At 40.3% G+C, this 14,960-nt stretch overlaps 2 protein-coding genes across 2 annotated transcripts; both read right to left on the reverse strand.

Moving 5' to 3' along the window:
- Positions 1-3,743: 3,743 nt before the first annotated feature.
- On the reverse strand, positions 3,744-5,681 carry LOC130994193 (uncharacterized). Its single transcript, XM_057919226.1, has 4 exons — positions 5,235-5,681; positions 4,728-5,135; positions 4,257-4,661; positions 3,744-4,052 (listed from the first exon to the last, which is right to left on the reverse strand). Exons 1-4 carry the CDS (start codon positions 5,679-5,681, stop codon positions 3,744-3,746), a joined length of 1,569 nt encoding a protein of 522 aa, XP_057775209.1.
- A 3,453-nt stretch (positions 5,682-9,134) lies between these two features.
- Positions 9,135-13,040, reverse strand: LOC130994194 (uncharacterized). The gene is made up of 6 exons (XM_057919228.1): positions 12,776-13,040; positions 12,361-12,664; positions 11,453-11,781; positions 10,989-11,295; positions 9,893-10,829; positions 9,135-9,785 (listed from the first exon to the last, which is right to left on the reverse strand). The coding sequence occupies exons 1-6, from the start codon at positions 13,038-13,040 to the stop codon at positions 9,135-9,137; spliced, it is 2,793 nt and encodes a 930-aa protein (XP_057775211.1).
- Between the last annotated feature and the right edge of the window lie 1,920 nt (positions 13,041-14,960).

Consider the following 14,960-nt stretch of genomic DNA (forward strand, 5'->3'; position numbering starts at 1 on the left):
AGGCTGACCGGGATGAGAAGAGATCTACCTCTGGTTATGTGTTTACCTTGGGAGGTGGAGCCGTATCGTGGCGGAGTGCAAAGCAGAAGTGCATTGCAGACTCCACCATGGAAGCCGAATATGTAGCTGCTTCGGAAGCTGCTAAGGAGGCTGTATGGTTCCGGAACTACCTCTTGGATCTAGGAGTGGTCCCTAATTTGCCTAAGAGTATCATAATTTATTGTGATAACTCGGGTGCAGTGGCAAATTCCAAGGAACCCAGGAGCCACAAGGCGTCAAAACACATAGAGAGAAAGTACCACATCATACGAGAAATCGTAAACAGAGGAGATGTGCTAGTAGAAAAGATTGATACATTGGAGAACCTAGCTGATCCTTTCACGAAAAGCTTACCGCAAAAGACCTATGAGAAGCATGCTCGAGGGATGGGATTGCGGTTGATGCCACCCACTTAGAGAAAAACTTTCAGTATAAGTGGGAGAGATGAAGTGAAGTTTTTGTAATAGCTAGTATTTAGACACATTGTATACTAAAAGTTTTGCTTTAGTATAAGTGGGAGATTGTTGGATTTGTATACTGAAAGCAAGAACTTTATGCTTGTATACAATGATTCCTGTTATTCACTATTCTTATCTCCTATCTGATTGTGTTCATGATTGCATATGTATGTTCTTTATCTCTGTATAAGTAGATTATATGGTGTGTTGTAGATCACAGAAGACCATATAATTGGAATAACCTTAAGAGATATAATATGATCACAGCCGAAATAACTCTAGGACAAGTTATTGGTTTAGGCTGCAGTATAGATGGAAGTAGTTTGTCTTGGCTACTTGTCTATACTGGTACGTCATTACGTATTGATAGGACCACAGTTTGAGATGTATTCTTCTATCTGACTTAAGTGAAGAATCAAGATCTCGGTGACTTATAAATCTTAATACTAATAAGTATTCAGATATATATGTTAACTCGTATATCACTTTGACTTACTATGGGCGAGAGTTAAATGCTAACTCGAGTACTCTGTATCTTGGGTGATAGCGGTTAATATATGATATTTGATTATCTGTATTAGTACCCGTATCCGGTATAGGATAATGACATCCCCTTAAGGAGCTCAATAAGGTTTATTACGCTAAACCCTGCAGGTTGATTAAGTTCAGGCGTAATAATAAAGTTTGAGTGGTACTGCTTAAGGAATTATTAAGAGATTAATTAATTTAAGCTGTCAGAGCTCTAATTAATTAATGGATGTCGGACATTTTAAATACGGAGATTTAATAAGTCTAAATACAAGCCCCGACTCATCACCGGCAATAAAGGGGTAAGTCAGTATCGGTTCTCTAGTGGAATGAACTGATATTTATAAATTAATTATGGTCTGGGCTGACCATAGATAAATTAATTTATTTGAGGCCCATCTTTATTCCTTGTATCTGGTCCCTGGGCTGGCCCAATGTCTCCTAGCCCAAGTAGGGCAGAAATCGTCCCTCACAAGAAAAGGAGCGCCCCATACGTATTTAATTATCTATTAAATACAGCTGTCAGCTCTCAGGAAAATACACTGATAAAATTAGGGTTTTTGAGAGCAGAGGGGGCGCAGGAAACGTGAGAGGCATTCTGTCTTGGGAATTTCCATAGCTCGTTGTCCATCCAACGTTGGAAATTGAGCGGGATACAGTCGAGAAGATCAGAGCTGGAGTCTGAATCATTCGACGCGATCATCAACCATCTGTGCATCCGATTCTCAAGTAAGTTTTCCTAACACCTGTGTGCAGCTGTTAAATTCATAGGAGCATGTTAGGAATTAATCGTTGTATGATGAATTAATAATAATCCAAGAAACGATCATCGGGCAATCGAGTATTAATTCAACTTAATATTCCTTCAAGATAAACCAACCTGTCTACTTTCTGTACTACGATGTTGATACAACACAGAACCTAAAACAGCCGAATAACAAAAGTTAATCGAACAAAGCAAACAACCTGGTACGCTCCAATGGACTTGCACTTCAAATCTTGCTCTATACAAAGATAGACTTTACAGATTGGCTGCCTAAGTCTACTTCGTCAAAGCAATCCTTGAAGAACCGGTGTCACGTTTGCAGCAGGAAAATGACGAGTTGGTTGTGAGTGAATATTAAGTCGCTGATTTTGCACTTCTAAAACGTGAGGATGATTGAAGCTTCTTGCTGCATTTATAGGCCTTCATGTCGTGGTTGGTTTCATCCACTTCCCACTTCCAGAACCTTCATATAACTGCTGCAATCCGTCTTCAAAAACTGCTAGTCGACCAGCCTTGGAATGTTTGTTACGAGATCATGGTTCCTAAAAAATAGCAACAACCTGCCCACTACTTTGAACCATGCATAACCGCCTATCCACTTATTAGAAACGTGGTCAACAAGCATAAAAATGTTATTTCACAACTAAAGAATAAGAAAACGTGAAATGAAGGTAAAGATTAAATATATACAATTACCAATGGAGAGTCAAAGTATGGAGTCAAGGCAGACTCCAGAATGTTGGTTGAAACCCAGAAATGTTGACACCAAGAATGTTATCAACATTCCACCCAACATTGAAAACACGAATGTTATCAACATTGGTCCCAACATTGTCGGAGTCAACATTGACTCTAACAATCTCCCCCTTAATCTTTTTCTTCCTGCAACAAAAACAAAAACAAACAAAAAGAAAAAAAACTATATAAAAAAAGAATTCTATGTTACAGATATTTTAGATCAAGAAAGAGTTAGAAACTCCCCCTTAATCAAACAAGAGGTGAACCTCAAAAACAGTTCGGAAGAGATGTTAGAACAACACTCCCCCTGAAACAAACAAGCGGTACAACCTTAAGAAAGAGTCCAAAACAGAATGTTGACCCAACAATCGTTTTGGAACAAACAAGAAGAAGTAAAGAACTCCCCCTAAATCGAACATCATGAGAACCTGATACACAGATGATAGCAAAACAAACAACAGCATTCGGAGCATTTAACCTCTCGATCAACATACTCAAAATAAACAAAGCAAGCAGCAGCATTCAACCTCTTGATCAACTTTGATCAACAAGATAATACTCAAAGCATTTAACCTCTCGATCAACATTGATCAAAACACAAGATGAAACATTTCACAAACAAGTTGATCAAATGAAGCCTTTCTTTGTTTGATCAAAATGAAGGTCGGCCAAAGACCAAGACCTTCATTTGACCTGCCCAAAACACAATATACGAAAGTATATCAAAAAAATGATAAATGTTGAACCAACAGATAATCAAAAACTAAGATAACAAAAACTTTGTTACCAAAAACAGGTGCTCATGCACAACAAACATCCAAGAGGATTAGAACCCCAAAAACAAAACAAAGTAAAAGATGTCCATGCATCAAAAATACCACCAAAGAAACATTGTTTTGAAACTAAAACTGCCAACAATCGTAGTCAACTCCACAACTAACAATAGAAAACTACTCACCCTTTTTTGTTGAAGAAGGAAAAGGTAGGAGTTTCGAGAAAATTTGTTCACAGCAATCAACCCTCGCGAGCATATCCTGCCCCAGCTTGATCGTTTAATCCGCCATTAATTGCACTTGGCTTTTGAGCTTGAGAAGATCCTATCTAGCCTTAATGAGCTCTGCAATGTCAAGATCGATCTCAACCTCCGATTCTCCAACTAGTTCCTTGCCTTTACGAGATGTTGATGTTTCTTTAGTGAAATGGGCTTTGACAGATCAGATGTTAGCAACATCAAGGTCAACATCTGGACCAGTTGTGTAATCAACATCTTCGGCTTCACCATACTTGTCGATCTCAGCTTCAGCAGAGCCAGCTTTATCATCAGGCTGAGGAGAGTAGTGAGGACCAGTACGAGGAGGCTCGTAAGGGAGATCTTTGATACGATCAGGAGTGAGAAGGGTTTTGGAAAACTCGAGCAAGTTCTTCTCTTCAACAAGCACAACTTCCTCTCTCTCCTCGAGTCCTTTCTTAACCAAGAGATTGTAGATGAAGCTGGGAAATAGAAGCATACTACCTCCTGTAGACTTAAATGTTGCACGAGAGATGTTAACAAACACTTGCTCACCAAAGGTGAAAGCCAATGGCTTACCAACTTTAAAGATAAATTCAGCTTGTTCCTTAGTTAGAGCAGTAGTGTTTTTGCTTGGAAGCCAGTTGTAAACAGCAATTTTGTGTAGCACAGTGTATTTCCAGGACAAGGTGGACGCAGCAAATTTAGAGGTCTATGCCTTAAGCTTTCCTCCAGTTAACTCCCTAGTCATCTCATCATCATCAATCTCAACATCAGCAGTGTTAGTATCCGCAGTGTAGCATGCTTTGTTAATAACGGATGGAGAGAAATTAAAGACCTTACCCCTAACAAATATTTTCCCATACTTAACAGATTTTGAATCAAAAGCCTCCGGCATCAGATTAACATAGAACTCCCTAACAATCTCAGCATCATAGCCAAAAATATTGATAACATTACCCCACATACCCCTATCTTGTAATAGGACATCAAGCTTAAACTTTGAAAAGAAATCCTTATCCGCACGTCTATCATTATAAAACTTCCTAGCAGCCAACACTTTAAGCGCATTATTTGCTTCACGAGTGTAAAAATGAGTAGAATACGACTTACTAACCTCAACCTCTTATTCAGAGGAGCTTCCAGAACAGCTAATGCGAGGAGAGGTAGTGTGAGAGGTCGAAAAAACCTTCCCGCTCTTCGAGGTAGGAGAGTGTTCAACCTTTGGCTTGAGCACTGTTGGCTTTGATGTTGGACCAACAACACTGTCTTCTCGACTAGGAAGGTTGAGAGTTGATGGAATCACCCGTGTGGATTTGGATCTTGAGGATCGCCTCAGAGAAGCCATACAAACTTTTCGTTTCCCGCTTTTCTTGTCAAGGACAAAGGTCTCAACATCAATAACATATGTGCTCTCTTCTGGATCAACATCCTGATCAACATCAGGAATCCTTTCAGTTTCATCAACATCCATGGATGTGGGTTTGTCGCCAACATCTGCAAATTCTTCTTCAGCAACAACAGAGGCTTTATCAACATCTGATCCAGGTTGCGAGGCAAGATCAAGAAGAGCCTCTTTGGCTATCTCCCCAATTCTCTCCAAAGAAGTATCTTGAGTTGCATGCACTGATTCCTCTTTGGAAAAGGGAATTGACTCTTCGCTTGGAGTGGTAAGGGGAGTTTGATGTTAATCCACAGCAAGAGATGAAGGCACTGTGGATTTTTCTGGGGCCGCTTGAACAGTAGGGTTTTTGAAAAGAGATTTCCCCTTTTTGAGTTCTTCGTCAACCTTAAGAGAAGGACCAGCTTGAGGCGCCATTTTTGGTGAATGGAAAATCTCAAGAGGAGCAACAGTGGAGATCGGCTCAGGATTGATGGGAGTCTCCACCATTTGCAGAGAGATAGGAGCAACATCAGTCCCAACGGAGAACTCATTGGTGCTCCTCTTCGGAGAACCTTTTGGAGATGGAGCTGGAGTAATGGTTTCACCTGGGACTTCCGCCGGTGCTTGGGAAGAAGAGGGTTTTTCGGTGGTTTCGACCATCTGTGGAAGAGCAGAGAGATGTTTGGCAACACTTTCCGGTGAACCAAAGTGTTGGATCAAACTCTTGATGAGTGAAGAGAGATCTGCGTTTTTGTCCATGACTTTTGAGCTTCAAAGGAAAACACTGCACAAAACTCGATAGGGGGTTTGTGAAATGAAAGGTAATAATGATGAACATGAACAACCCCTTAATAAACAGAAGACCCCAGCCAACATCAACCACTAAGCCACGAGATAAAATCAAATCCCATAAAAATCTTCCTCGCAAATGCAAATCGAATTTCGAAAGACCATATCACAAGAGATAAAGAAAGGCGAACCAAGTATCAGAAGAACAAACCCTAGAAACACAATCAAACTGATAAGATCACCAAGGAGAAGATAAATAGAGAGAAACAAACAACAAGAAAGGTATGCCTAACGAAACAGAACAGTAGAGCCAATGTTACTTCAAATGTTAGTCCAACATTAGATATCAATATTATTCAACATCCGGAAATACAGACTATGTTTCTCTTAGCAGAAGAAGATCCCTTTTCAAAACAATTTGAGATCCTAAGAACTCAACATCCATTTTTCCTGAGTGCATCGTCGCAGCGAACGCCGTGCCCCGAGTACTTAGATGAGAGAAGAGATTATCTTATTTATTTGATGAAGATGTTTTATGACCATCAAGCCTCACTCTTGTGCTACCGGTCTTACAACATCAAAAACATTTTTTTTTATCAACATCTGCTAAAAGAACACAGCATGTTCCGGTTAGTACGAACAACATCAGATAGCCAACATGAACACTGCATTGTCAGTAACACAGTCTCCAACATGCAAATGCCTAAAAGAAAAAAAATAAACACAAGAAACAGAAATAGATGTTAGGATCCAAACAAAACAACCTAAGTCCTAACATCTCACATGCAAGAAAACTTAAATGCAGCACAAACCGAGAGACTTCCTAAGATGGAAGAATCTCTCAAAATCTAAAGCCTTGGTAAAAATATCAGCAAGCTATTTTTCAGTAGGAATGTATTCCAACACAATGAGTTTTTTCTCAACAAGATCTCTTATGAAGTTGTGATGAATATCAATGTGCTTTGTGCGAGAGTGTTGAACAGGATTCTTAGAAATCTCTATGGAACTAGTGTTGTCACACATAACAGTCAAGATATCACTTTACATACCATAATCATCCAACATTTGTCTGAGCCAAAGAAGTTGAGCACAACAACTACCAGTAGCAATGAACTCGGCTTCAGCAGTAGAAAGAGAAACACAATTTTGTTTCTTGCTTGACCATGACACAACATTGTTTCCTAAAAGATAGCATCATCCACTTGTGCTTTTTCTATCGTCAGCATTACCTGCCCAATCAGCATCACTAAATCCAACAATGTTAGAGTTAGTATCTTTGGAATACCACATTCCAAGTTCGGATGTTCCAGCAACATAACGTATGATGCACTTAACAGCCTTCAAATGTGACTCTTTTGGCTGAGCTTGGTACCTAGCACACACTTCCACACTATACAGAATATCAGGTCTACTCGCAGTTAAATAAAGTTGGCTGCTAATCATTTCTTGGTATAATGTTGGATCAACATCACGTCCAACATCGTCCCTGCATAATCTGTCAGTGGAACCCATGGGAGTTCTCATGTGTTTAGCAGAGTCAAGACCAAATCTCTGGACAAGACCTTTCGAGTACTTGCTTTGTGAGAAGAAAATGCCTTCAGGAGTTTGTGTTATTTGTAAACCTAAGAAAAAATTCAATTGCCCCACCATACTCATCTCAAATGTGGTGGACATAGCCTGAACAAACTCCTTAACAAGCTTATCATTAGTTGCACCAAACACAATGTCATCAACATATATCTGTGCAATGATAGTGTTACCAGCATGTTTTTATGAACAATGTTTTATCAACTTGACCACGAGAAAAACCATAATCAAAGAGAAACACAGTTAACCTTTCATACCACGCACGTGGTGCTTGTTCCAAACCATACAAAGCCTTTTTTAGTTTAAACACATGATCAAGTTTACTCACATTCTCAAAACCTTTAGGCTGTTCAACATAGGCTTCTTCAGATAAAACTATATTTAAAAACGCACTCTTAACATCCATCTGTAACAAAGAGATTCCAAACTAACAAGCAATGGCAAACAACAGCCTGATCGACTCAATTCTAGCAACAGGTGCAAAGGTTTCATCAAAATCAATCCCTTCAACTTGAGTGTACCCCTGTGCAACCAATCTAGCCTTGTTTCTCACAATGTTACCAGCTTCATCAGTTTTATTTTTGAAAATCCACTTAGTACCAATAACATTCTTATTTTGTGGTCTAGGGATAGATCCCACACATCATTTCTAACAAATTGATTTAATTCCTCATGCATAGCATTAACCCACATGATATCTTTAAGAGCATCAACAACATTCTTTGATTCAACATGAGACAGATAACATTCAAACTCTACAAGTTCACATATAGAAGTCATGCATGCAATTCTTACCATCTCCTTGTAGTTAACATCTTTTTTCTGTCGAGTGACAACTTTCTCAGCAACATGTCCAATGATTTGAGAGCTTGGATGATCCCTCCTAACATGACACGGAGGATCACGTCTGATGGAATCATGAAGAAATTGAGCTCCCAGTTCTTCTTCAGAGTCTGACACATAATCACCGGTTTCTCCTTCTGATGTTGACTCAGCAGACATAACATCAGATGTTGGTACTGATGTTGTACCAACACTGTCACTTCTATGTTGATCAGATGCTTGACTTGTACTGTTAGGCTCCTCAAGTAGCTCAGTAACATTTTCATCCTCTGTTCTATCAGCAAGGCTAAGAGTGTCATCAAACACAACATTAACAGTCTCTTGAATAGTCTTTGTTCTTAGGTTATATACCCGATAAGCATGACTATTCACAGAATACCCAAGAAAAAGTCCCTTGTCACTTTTGGAATCAAGTTTGCTAAGTTGATCACGATCATTCAAGATGTAGCAAACACAACCAAAAATGTGAAAGTACTTGAGGTCAGGTTTCTTACCTTTGAGGATCTCATACGGTGTTAACATAGTACCTGGTCTCATGTACACCCTATTGATGATGTGGCATGCTGTACTCACTGCTTCAGCCCACAATCGTTTGGAAATACCTTTTGCTTGCAACATTGCTCTCATCATTTCCTGTATGGTTCTATTCTTCCTTTCTGCAACACCATTTTACTGAGGAGTTTTGGGTGCAGAAAACTAATGGAAAATTCCATTGTTAGTACAGAAATCATCAAATAAAGAGTTCTCAAACTCCCTGCCATGATCAGTCCTAATTCTACCAACATTCTGACCATATTGAACTCTGAATCTTTTGTAAAGTTTCTTGAAATGAGCAAATGTTTCAGATTTGGTTTTCAAGAATTCAACCCTAGTATATCTTGAGAAATCATCGGCACACACAAGAACATACCATTTACCTCCTAAACTCTCAACTTCAATGGGTCCCATTAGATCCATGTGCAGAAGCTCAAAACATCTTGAGGTACAGCATGGTTATAACATTGGATGAGCTGTCTTGTGTTGCTTCCCCTTCTGGCATGGTTGACAAACAACATCTTTCTTGAAATTCAGATTAGGAAGGCCACGAACAACATCATGTGTGAGAAGCTTTTGAAGATTCTTGAAGTTGACATGTCCAAGTCGTTGATGCCATAGCTCAACATCATCAAGTTTGGCCGTATTGCAGATGGTTTCTTCTTGAGACTTGTAGCAGTTGTCAGACGACCTTTTTTCCATCATTACACACCTATTGGTGTCATCAAACACTTCACAAAGATGTTTGTCAAACTTCACAGTCATTCCTGCATCACACAACTGACTAATACTAATCAGGTTAGCTTTAAGCCCTTCAACAAGATACACATCTTTCAATTTAGGGAAATCAGTAACAATGAGAACTACTTTCCCCAAAATTGTTCCTTTTGCACCTCCTCCAAAAGTGACTTTTCCTCCTGATGTTGGAACGAAGTAAGAGAGTAAAGTCTTTGTTCCTGTCATATGTCTAGAACACCCACTGTCAAAATACCAATTTTCAGAAATATTAACATTCAAAGAGGTGTAGACAACAGCATTGTAGGTTTCGTTTTTTTCTCTCTTGTCCAACAATCTGCTGAAGTCAAATCTGCCAGTGTTACCAACATTCTTCTAGTAGCAATCCAACATCTGTGTTGCAGACTTTACAGCACAATCACTTATGTATTTAACACAATGAGGTTTGATATGACCAGGAGCAGAACAATATAATGACACACATAGGATTTTTTCTTTTTGATTTTCTTATGAGAATCCTTAATGTTGTCAACATTCACACTGACATTTCTTTCTTTAACAAAAATAGTAGTATCACGATGTTCCTTACCTTGCTCCTCAGGACAAAAACCAATACCAAAGTTACTACGTTGACCTTGAGACAAGACTTCATTTAAACATGAGGTGCCTTTGTTAAAACATTCAAACACCCTTTCAGAATCACAAACTTTACCGCTGAGCACACCGAGTTCAACATCACGTTGAGAAAGCAGCCTTTCAAGCCTTGTAATTTGGCCTTTGAGATTCTGATTTTCATCAACCAACATACAGATGTCACTTCTCATCTCCCGACATTGTGAATCAGCAATCTCACAGAGATTCTTAAAATTCTCCATCTCTTTTAGTGGATCACTCTCCTGTTCTTCCAAAGCTGCAACACAACAAATATTCGGTACACTAGAATTGAAATCATCAAGAATAGTCATTTCATACCAGTTAGTTGTGTTAATGGGGATTTTCATCCCATCAATCTCCTGAACATCAGTATTCATGTCAAAAATATTATTATCAATAATCAAATCAAACTGATCATTTTCAGAAGACATGTTCACATCAATGTTAGTAACATCAACATCAACTTTCATGTTTTCAGACTCATCAATCAGATCAACATGACTGTCAATCCTGGAAATATTGTCATCAACACTCAGAGTTTCAGATTCAGACAAAACATCTGAAAAACTGATTTCATCATCAAGGTCTTCAAGGGCTCCAATCATGTCTTCTTCCTGCATATCCTCTTCATCAACCGTAGCAACAAGAAGAACCTTTTCTTTCTTAGAATCTGAGTCATCACTCAGAGTTGCAGTAAGACCAGAATGTCTTTTCCTTGCAACTGTGGGACACTCATTTGCATAGTGACCCATCCCTTGACAGCCCCTGCATTAAATGTGATCAATACTTCTTACCTCTGATGTTATTCCAACATTCTTCTTAACATTGGTGATGTTGGATGAAGATCCAGAAGGTTTCCTTTAACCACTTTTGAATTTTTCTTTCATAAAAGATTTCAACATGTTGTTAAAAAATTTAACCAACATGGCAAGGTTAGCATCATCTTGCTCCTCAAGATTAACATCTGTACACTCAGACATGTTAGTAACATCAGAATTTTCAGAGGTCTTTTCAACACGGAAAGTCACACTTTTGGACACATGATCAGCTTTTTGTTGTTTAAGATTCATCTCAAAAGTTACCAACTTGCTGACCAGATCACCAACTCGCATGGTAGCAACATCAGCAGTTTCTTCAATGGAAGAAATTTTCATGTTATACCTTTCAGGGAGAGATCTCAACATTTTACTGACCAGCCTTTCATTGCTAATAGGTTCCCCAAGACCAATAGCTTCATTTGAGATTTCACATAGCTTTTCATATTATGCAGAGATAGTCTCATCGTCGCGCATTGTCAAAATCTCAAATTCTAACACTGACTGAACCTTCACATTGTTCCTGCAAAATGAGCCAAGCATCTCGAGCTTATGTGCAATTAGAGATCATACGAAAAGCAAGAACATCAACAGAGATAAAAATAGCATTCAAGGCTCTGGAGTTATGATGAGAAATGAGTCTTTCATCAGCAGACCATCTACTCTCGGGTGTGAGAGATGTAACGCCATTATCATCAGTGGTATTCGGTGGAGTCCATCCATCCAACACAGCAACCCAGGCACGTTCATCAATAGATTTGACATAGATTTTCATCCTAGTTTTCCACAAGTTGTAGTTCTTGCCACCACTATCAAGAGTAGGAGGCCGAGCCGACATGATGTGATCCTCGCCGGTAATAACAAGATCTTCGCCGGACTGGACAGAGAACACACACGGAAGACTGAACAACGAGAATTGAAATAAGATAAAGTATGGAATTATCCCAAAACCCTGACCTAATCTACGAAGTTATCTAGAGAACGGATCCCTAAACCCCAACGTATGATTGATGCAGCAACTCGGGGACGTTGAATGCCACGCGACGAGGGATGGTGAACTTGCCGTTACGTCGATAATTGAATTCTTGTTTTGGAACAATCAAGAAGAATTCGAGAAACTTGAGGGAGAATAACTCACAATATCATATATCAAAAATTAGCTAACTTTTGTCCAACAATAATCAGCCATATATATAGGCATACTAAACCCTAATCTAATGAAGGAAATAGCGTGAAAACAAAGAAAACTTAAAACAAGGAACAACTAAACTTGATCAGCACGTTTAAACAAACTAGCGAGAAAGTCAGCTCTATACTCGTCAGGTCTGGAATACGCCAGCTCTGGAATACACCAGCTCCGGAGCACCAGCTCTGAAAGCTCCAACTCTGAAAACTACAGCTCTGAAAACTTAGCTCTGCTGTGAACTAGAGTCAGCTCTGATGCTCAGCTCTGCTCTGACTAGAGCCAGCTCTGCTCTGACCCGGCACGTCTACTCTGCTCTGCTGGTTTGCTCTGCTCTGTTCTGCGGATCTGCTCTGCTCTGCTCTGCACGTCTGCTCTGTAAGTTACAAGGTTTACCACACTTGTACTCTGCTCTGGCAGCCTGTCTCCAATCGGCTTTCTCAGCTCTTGCTTCCAGATCTCTTCCACTAAAGCCATTAAGTTAGCCTTGAACGTCTTGGATCTAGCTCTCGTCACCGGACCAATGGGAACATGCACCGGATCTCTGCTCTGCACTGCATTCAGAGCTCTACTCTGGGCGGTATCCGAAGCTCTGCTCTGGGCTGCATCATTCCCCTCCTCTTGAAGAGGATTTGTCCTCAAATCCACAGCATCGCCTACATCAAAAGGACTCAAATCAGACACATTAAAGGTAGCACTCACATTATACTCACCTGGTAAGTCTAATTTGTAGACATTATCATTGATCCGTTCCATCACTTGAAATGGGCCATCTCTCCTAGGAAGTAACTTAGAACGCCGCTGCTCTGGAAATCGGTCCTTGCGCATGTGTAGCCAAATCCAATCATCGGGCTCGAACACCACCTTGCGACGGCCCTGGTTAGCCTGCTCTGCATACTGCCGTGTGCGGCGCTCGATGTTAGCTCTGGCCCTCTCATGTACCTGCCTTACGAACTCAGCTCTGCGCTGGCCATCCATATTAATATGCTCGCTCTCGGGTAAAGGAGCCAAGTCCAGCGGTGTCAAAGGGTTAAAACCATACACAATTTCAAAAGGAGAATACTTAGTAGCAGAATGAACAGAACGGTTGTAAGCAAACTCGACATGATGGAGACACTATTCCCAAGACTTAATGTTCTTTTTGATAATGGGTCTAAGCAACATAGACAAAGTCCGATTCACCACCTCGGTTTGACCATCAGTTTGTGGATGACAAGTTGTAGAAAACAAAAGTTTTGTGCCTAGCTTACACCACAAGGTCTTCTAAAAATTGCTCAAGAACTTTGCATCCCGATCAGAAACAATAGTCCTAGGCATGCCATGCAACCTAACAACTTCTCTAAAGAACAAGTTAGCGACATGCGAGGCATCATCAGTTTTATGACATGGAATGAAGTGTGCCATCTTACAGAAGCGATCAACGACAACAAAAATAGAATCTCGACCATGCTTAGTCCTAGGCAGACCTAACACGAAGTCCATGGAGAGATCTATCCAAGGTGTATTAGGGATAGGCAGAGGCGTGTACAAACCATGAGAATTGACTCTAGACTTTGCTTGCTTACAAGTAATGCATCGACCACATATGTGTTCCACATCGCGTTTCATGTGAGGCCAAAAGAAATGTTCATGTAACATAGCTAAGGTCTTAGCAATACCAAAGTGCCCCATTAACCCCCCACCATGAGACTCAAGCAACAACAGATTTCATAGAGAACACTTAGGGACACATAACTTATTCTTCATAAAAAGATAGTCATCATGTCGAAAGTATTCGCCACTAGCAGATCGTGCACAAGCTCTATAAATCTCACCAAAATCCTCATCATGCTCATAGACATTCTTGATGCACTCAAATCCAAGCAACTTAGCATCTAGGGTAGAGATCAAAGCATACCTTCGAGAGAGGGCATCGGCTACCACATTCTCCTTACCTTGCTTGTACTTGATGACGTATGGAAACGTCTCAATGAACTCCATCCACCGTGCATGTCGCTTGTTCAGCTTGTGCTGCCCCTTCAAGTGTTTCAATGACTCATGATCGGTGTGAATAACGAACTCGGTGGGCCACAAGTAGTGCTGCCACGTCTGTAATGCTCGCACTAAAGCATACAGCTCCTTATCGTACGTGGGATAGCTCAACGTCGCTCCACTCAAATTTTCGCTGAAATATGCGATGGGACGCCTCTCTTGCATCAACACTGCACCAATCCCAACACCAGAAGCATCACATTCAATTTCAAAGTTTTCGAAAAGTTAGGAAGAGATAGTACCGGGGTGTGAGTTATCTTGTACTTCAATAGCGCAAAGGCCTCCTCTTGCGCTTTGCCCCACTTGAACTCCACGTTCTTCTTGATCACCTCGGTGAGCGGCGCTGCTATGCTGCTAAGTGAGGTACGAACCGTCTGTAGAAGCTCGCAAGTCCGTGAAAGCTTCGTACTTCACCAAGGCTCTTGGGTGTTGGCCACTCCTAAATAGTGCGGATCTTCTCTTCATCCACCTGTACACCTTGCGCGCTAACAACAAACCCAAGAAACACAACCTTGTCCGTACAGAACGTACACTTCTTAAGATTAGCAAACAACTTCTCTTTGCGAAGTACGTCCATAACAGACCTCAAGTGCTCTATATGGTCATCATGATGCTTGCTATAAATAAGGATATCATCAAAATAGACTATGACAAATCTGCCAATAAAAGCACGTAAAATATGATTCATATGATGCATAAACGTACTAGGAGCATTAGTCAAGCCAAAGGGCATAACTAACCACTCATACAAACCAAGTTTTGTCTTAAACGCAGTCTTCCATTCATCACCTTCCTTAATCCGTATTTGATGATACCCACTACGCAAATCAATTTTAGAGAACACAAAGGCACCATGCAATTCATCAA

The sequence above is a fragment of the Salvia miltiorrhiza genome, chromosome 7 (assembly GCF_028751815.1).
Source record: "Salvia miltiorrhiza cultivar Shanhuang (shh) chromosome 7, IMPLAD_Smil_shh, whole genome shotgun sequence".
NCBI classification, from domain to species: domain Eukaryota; kingdom Viridiplantae; phylum Streptophyta; class Magnoliopsida; order Lamiales; family Lamiaceae; genus Salvia; species Salvia miltiorrhiza.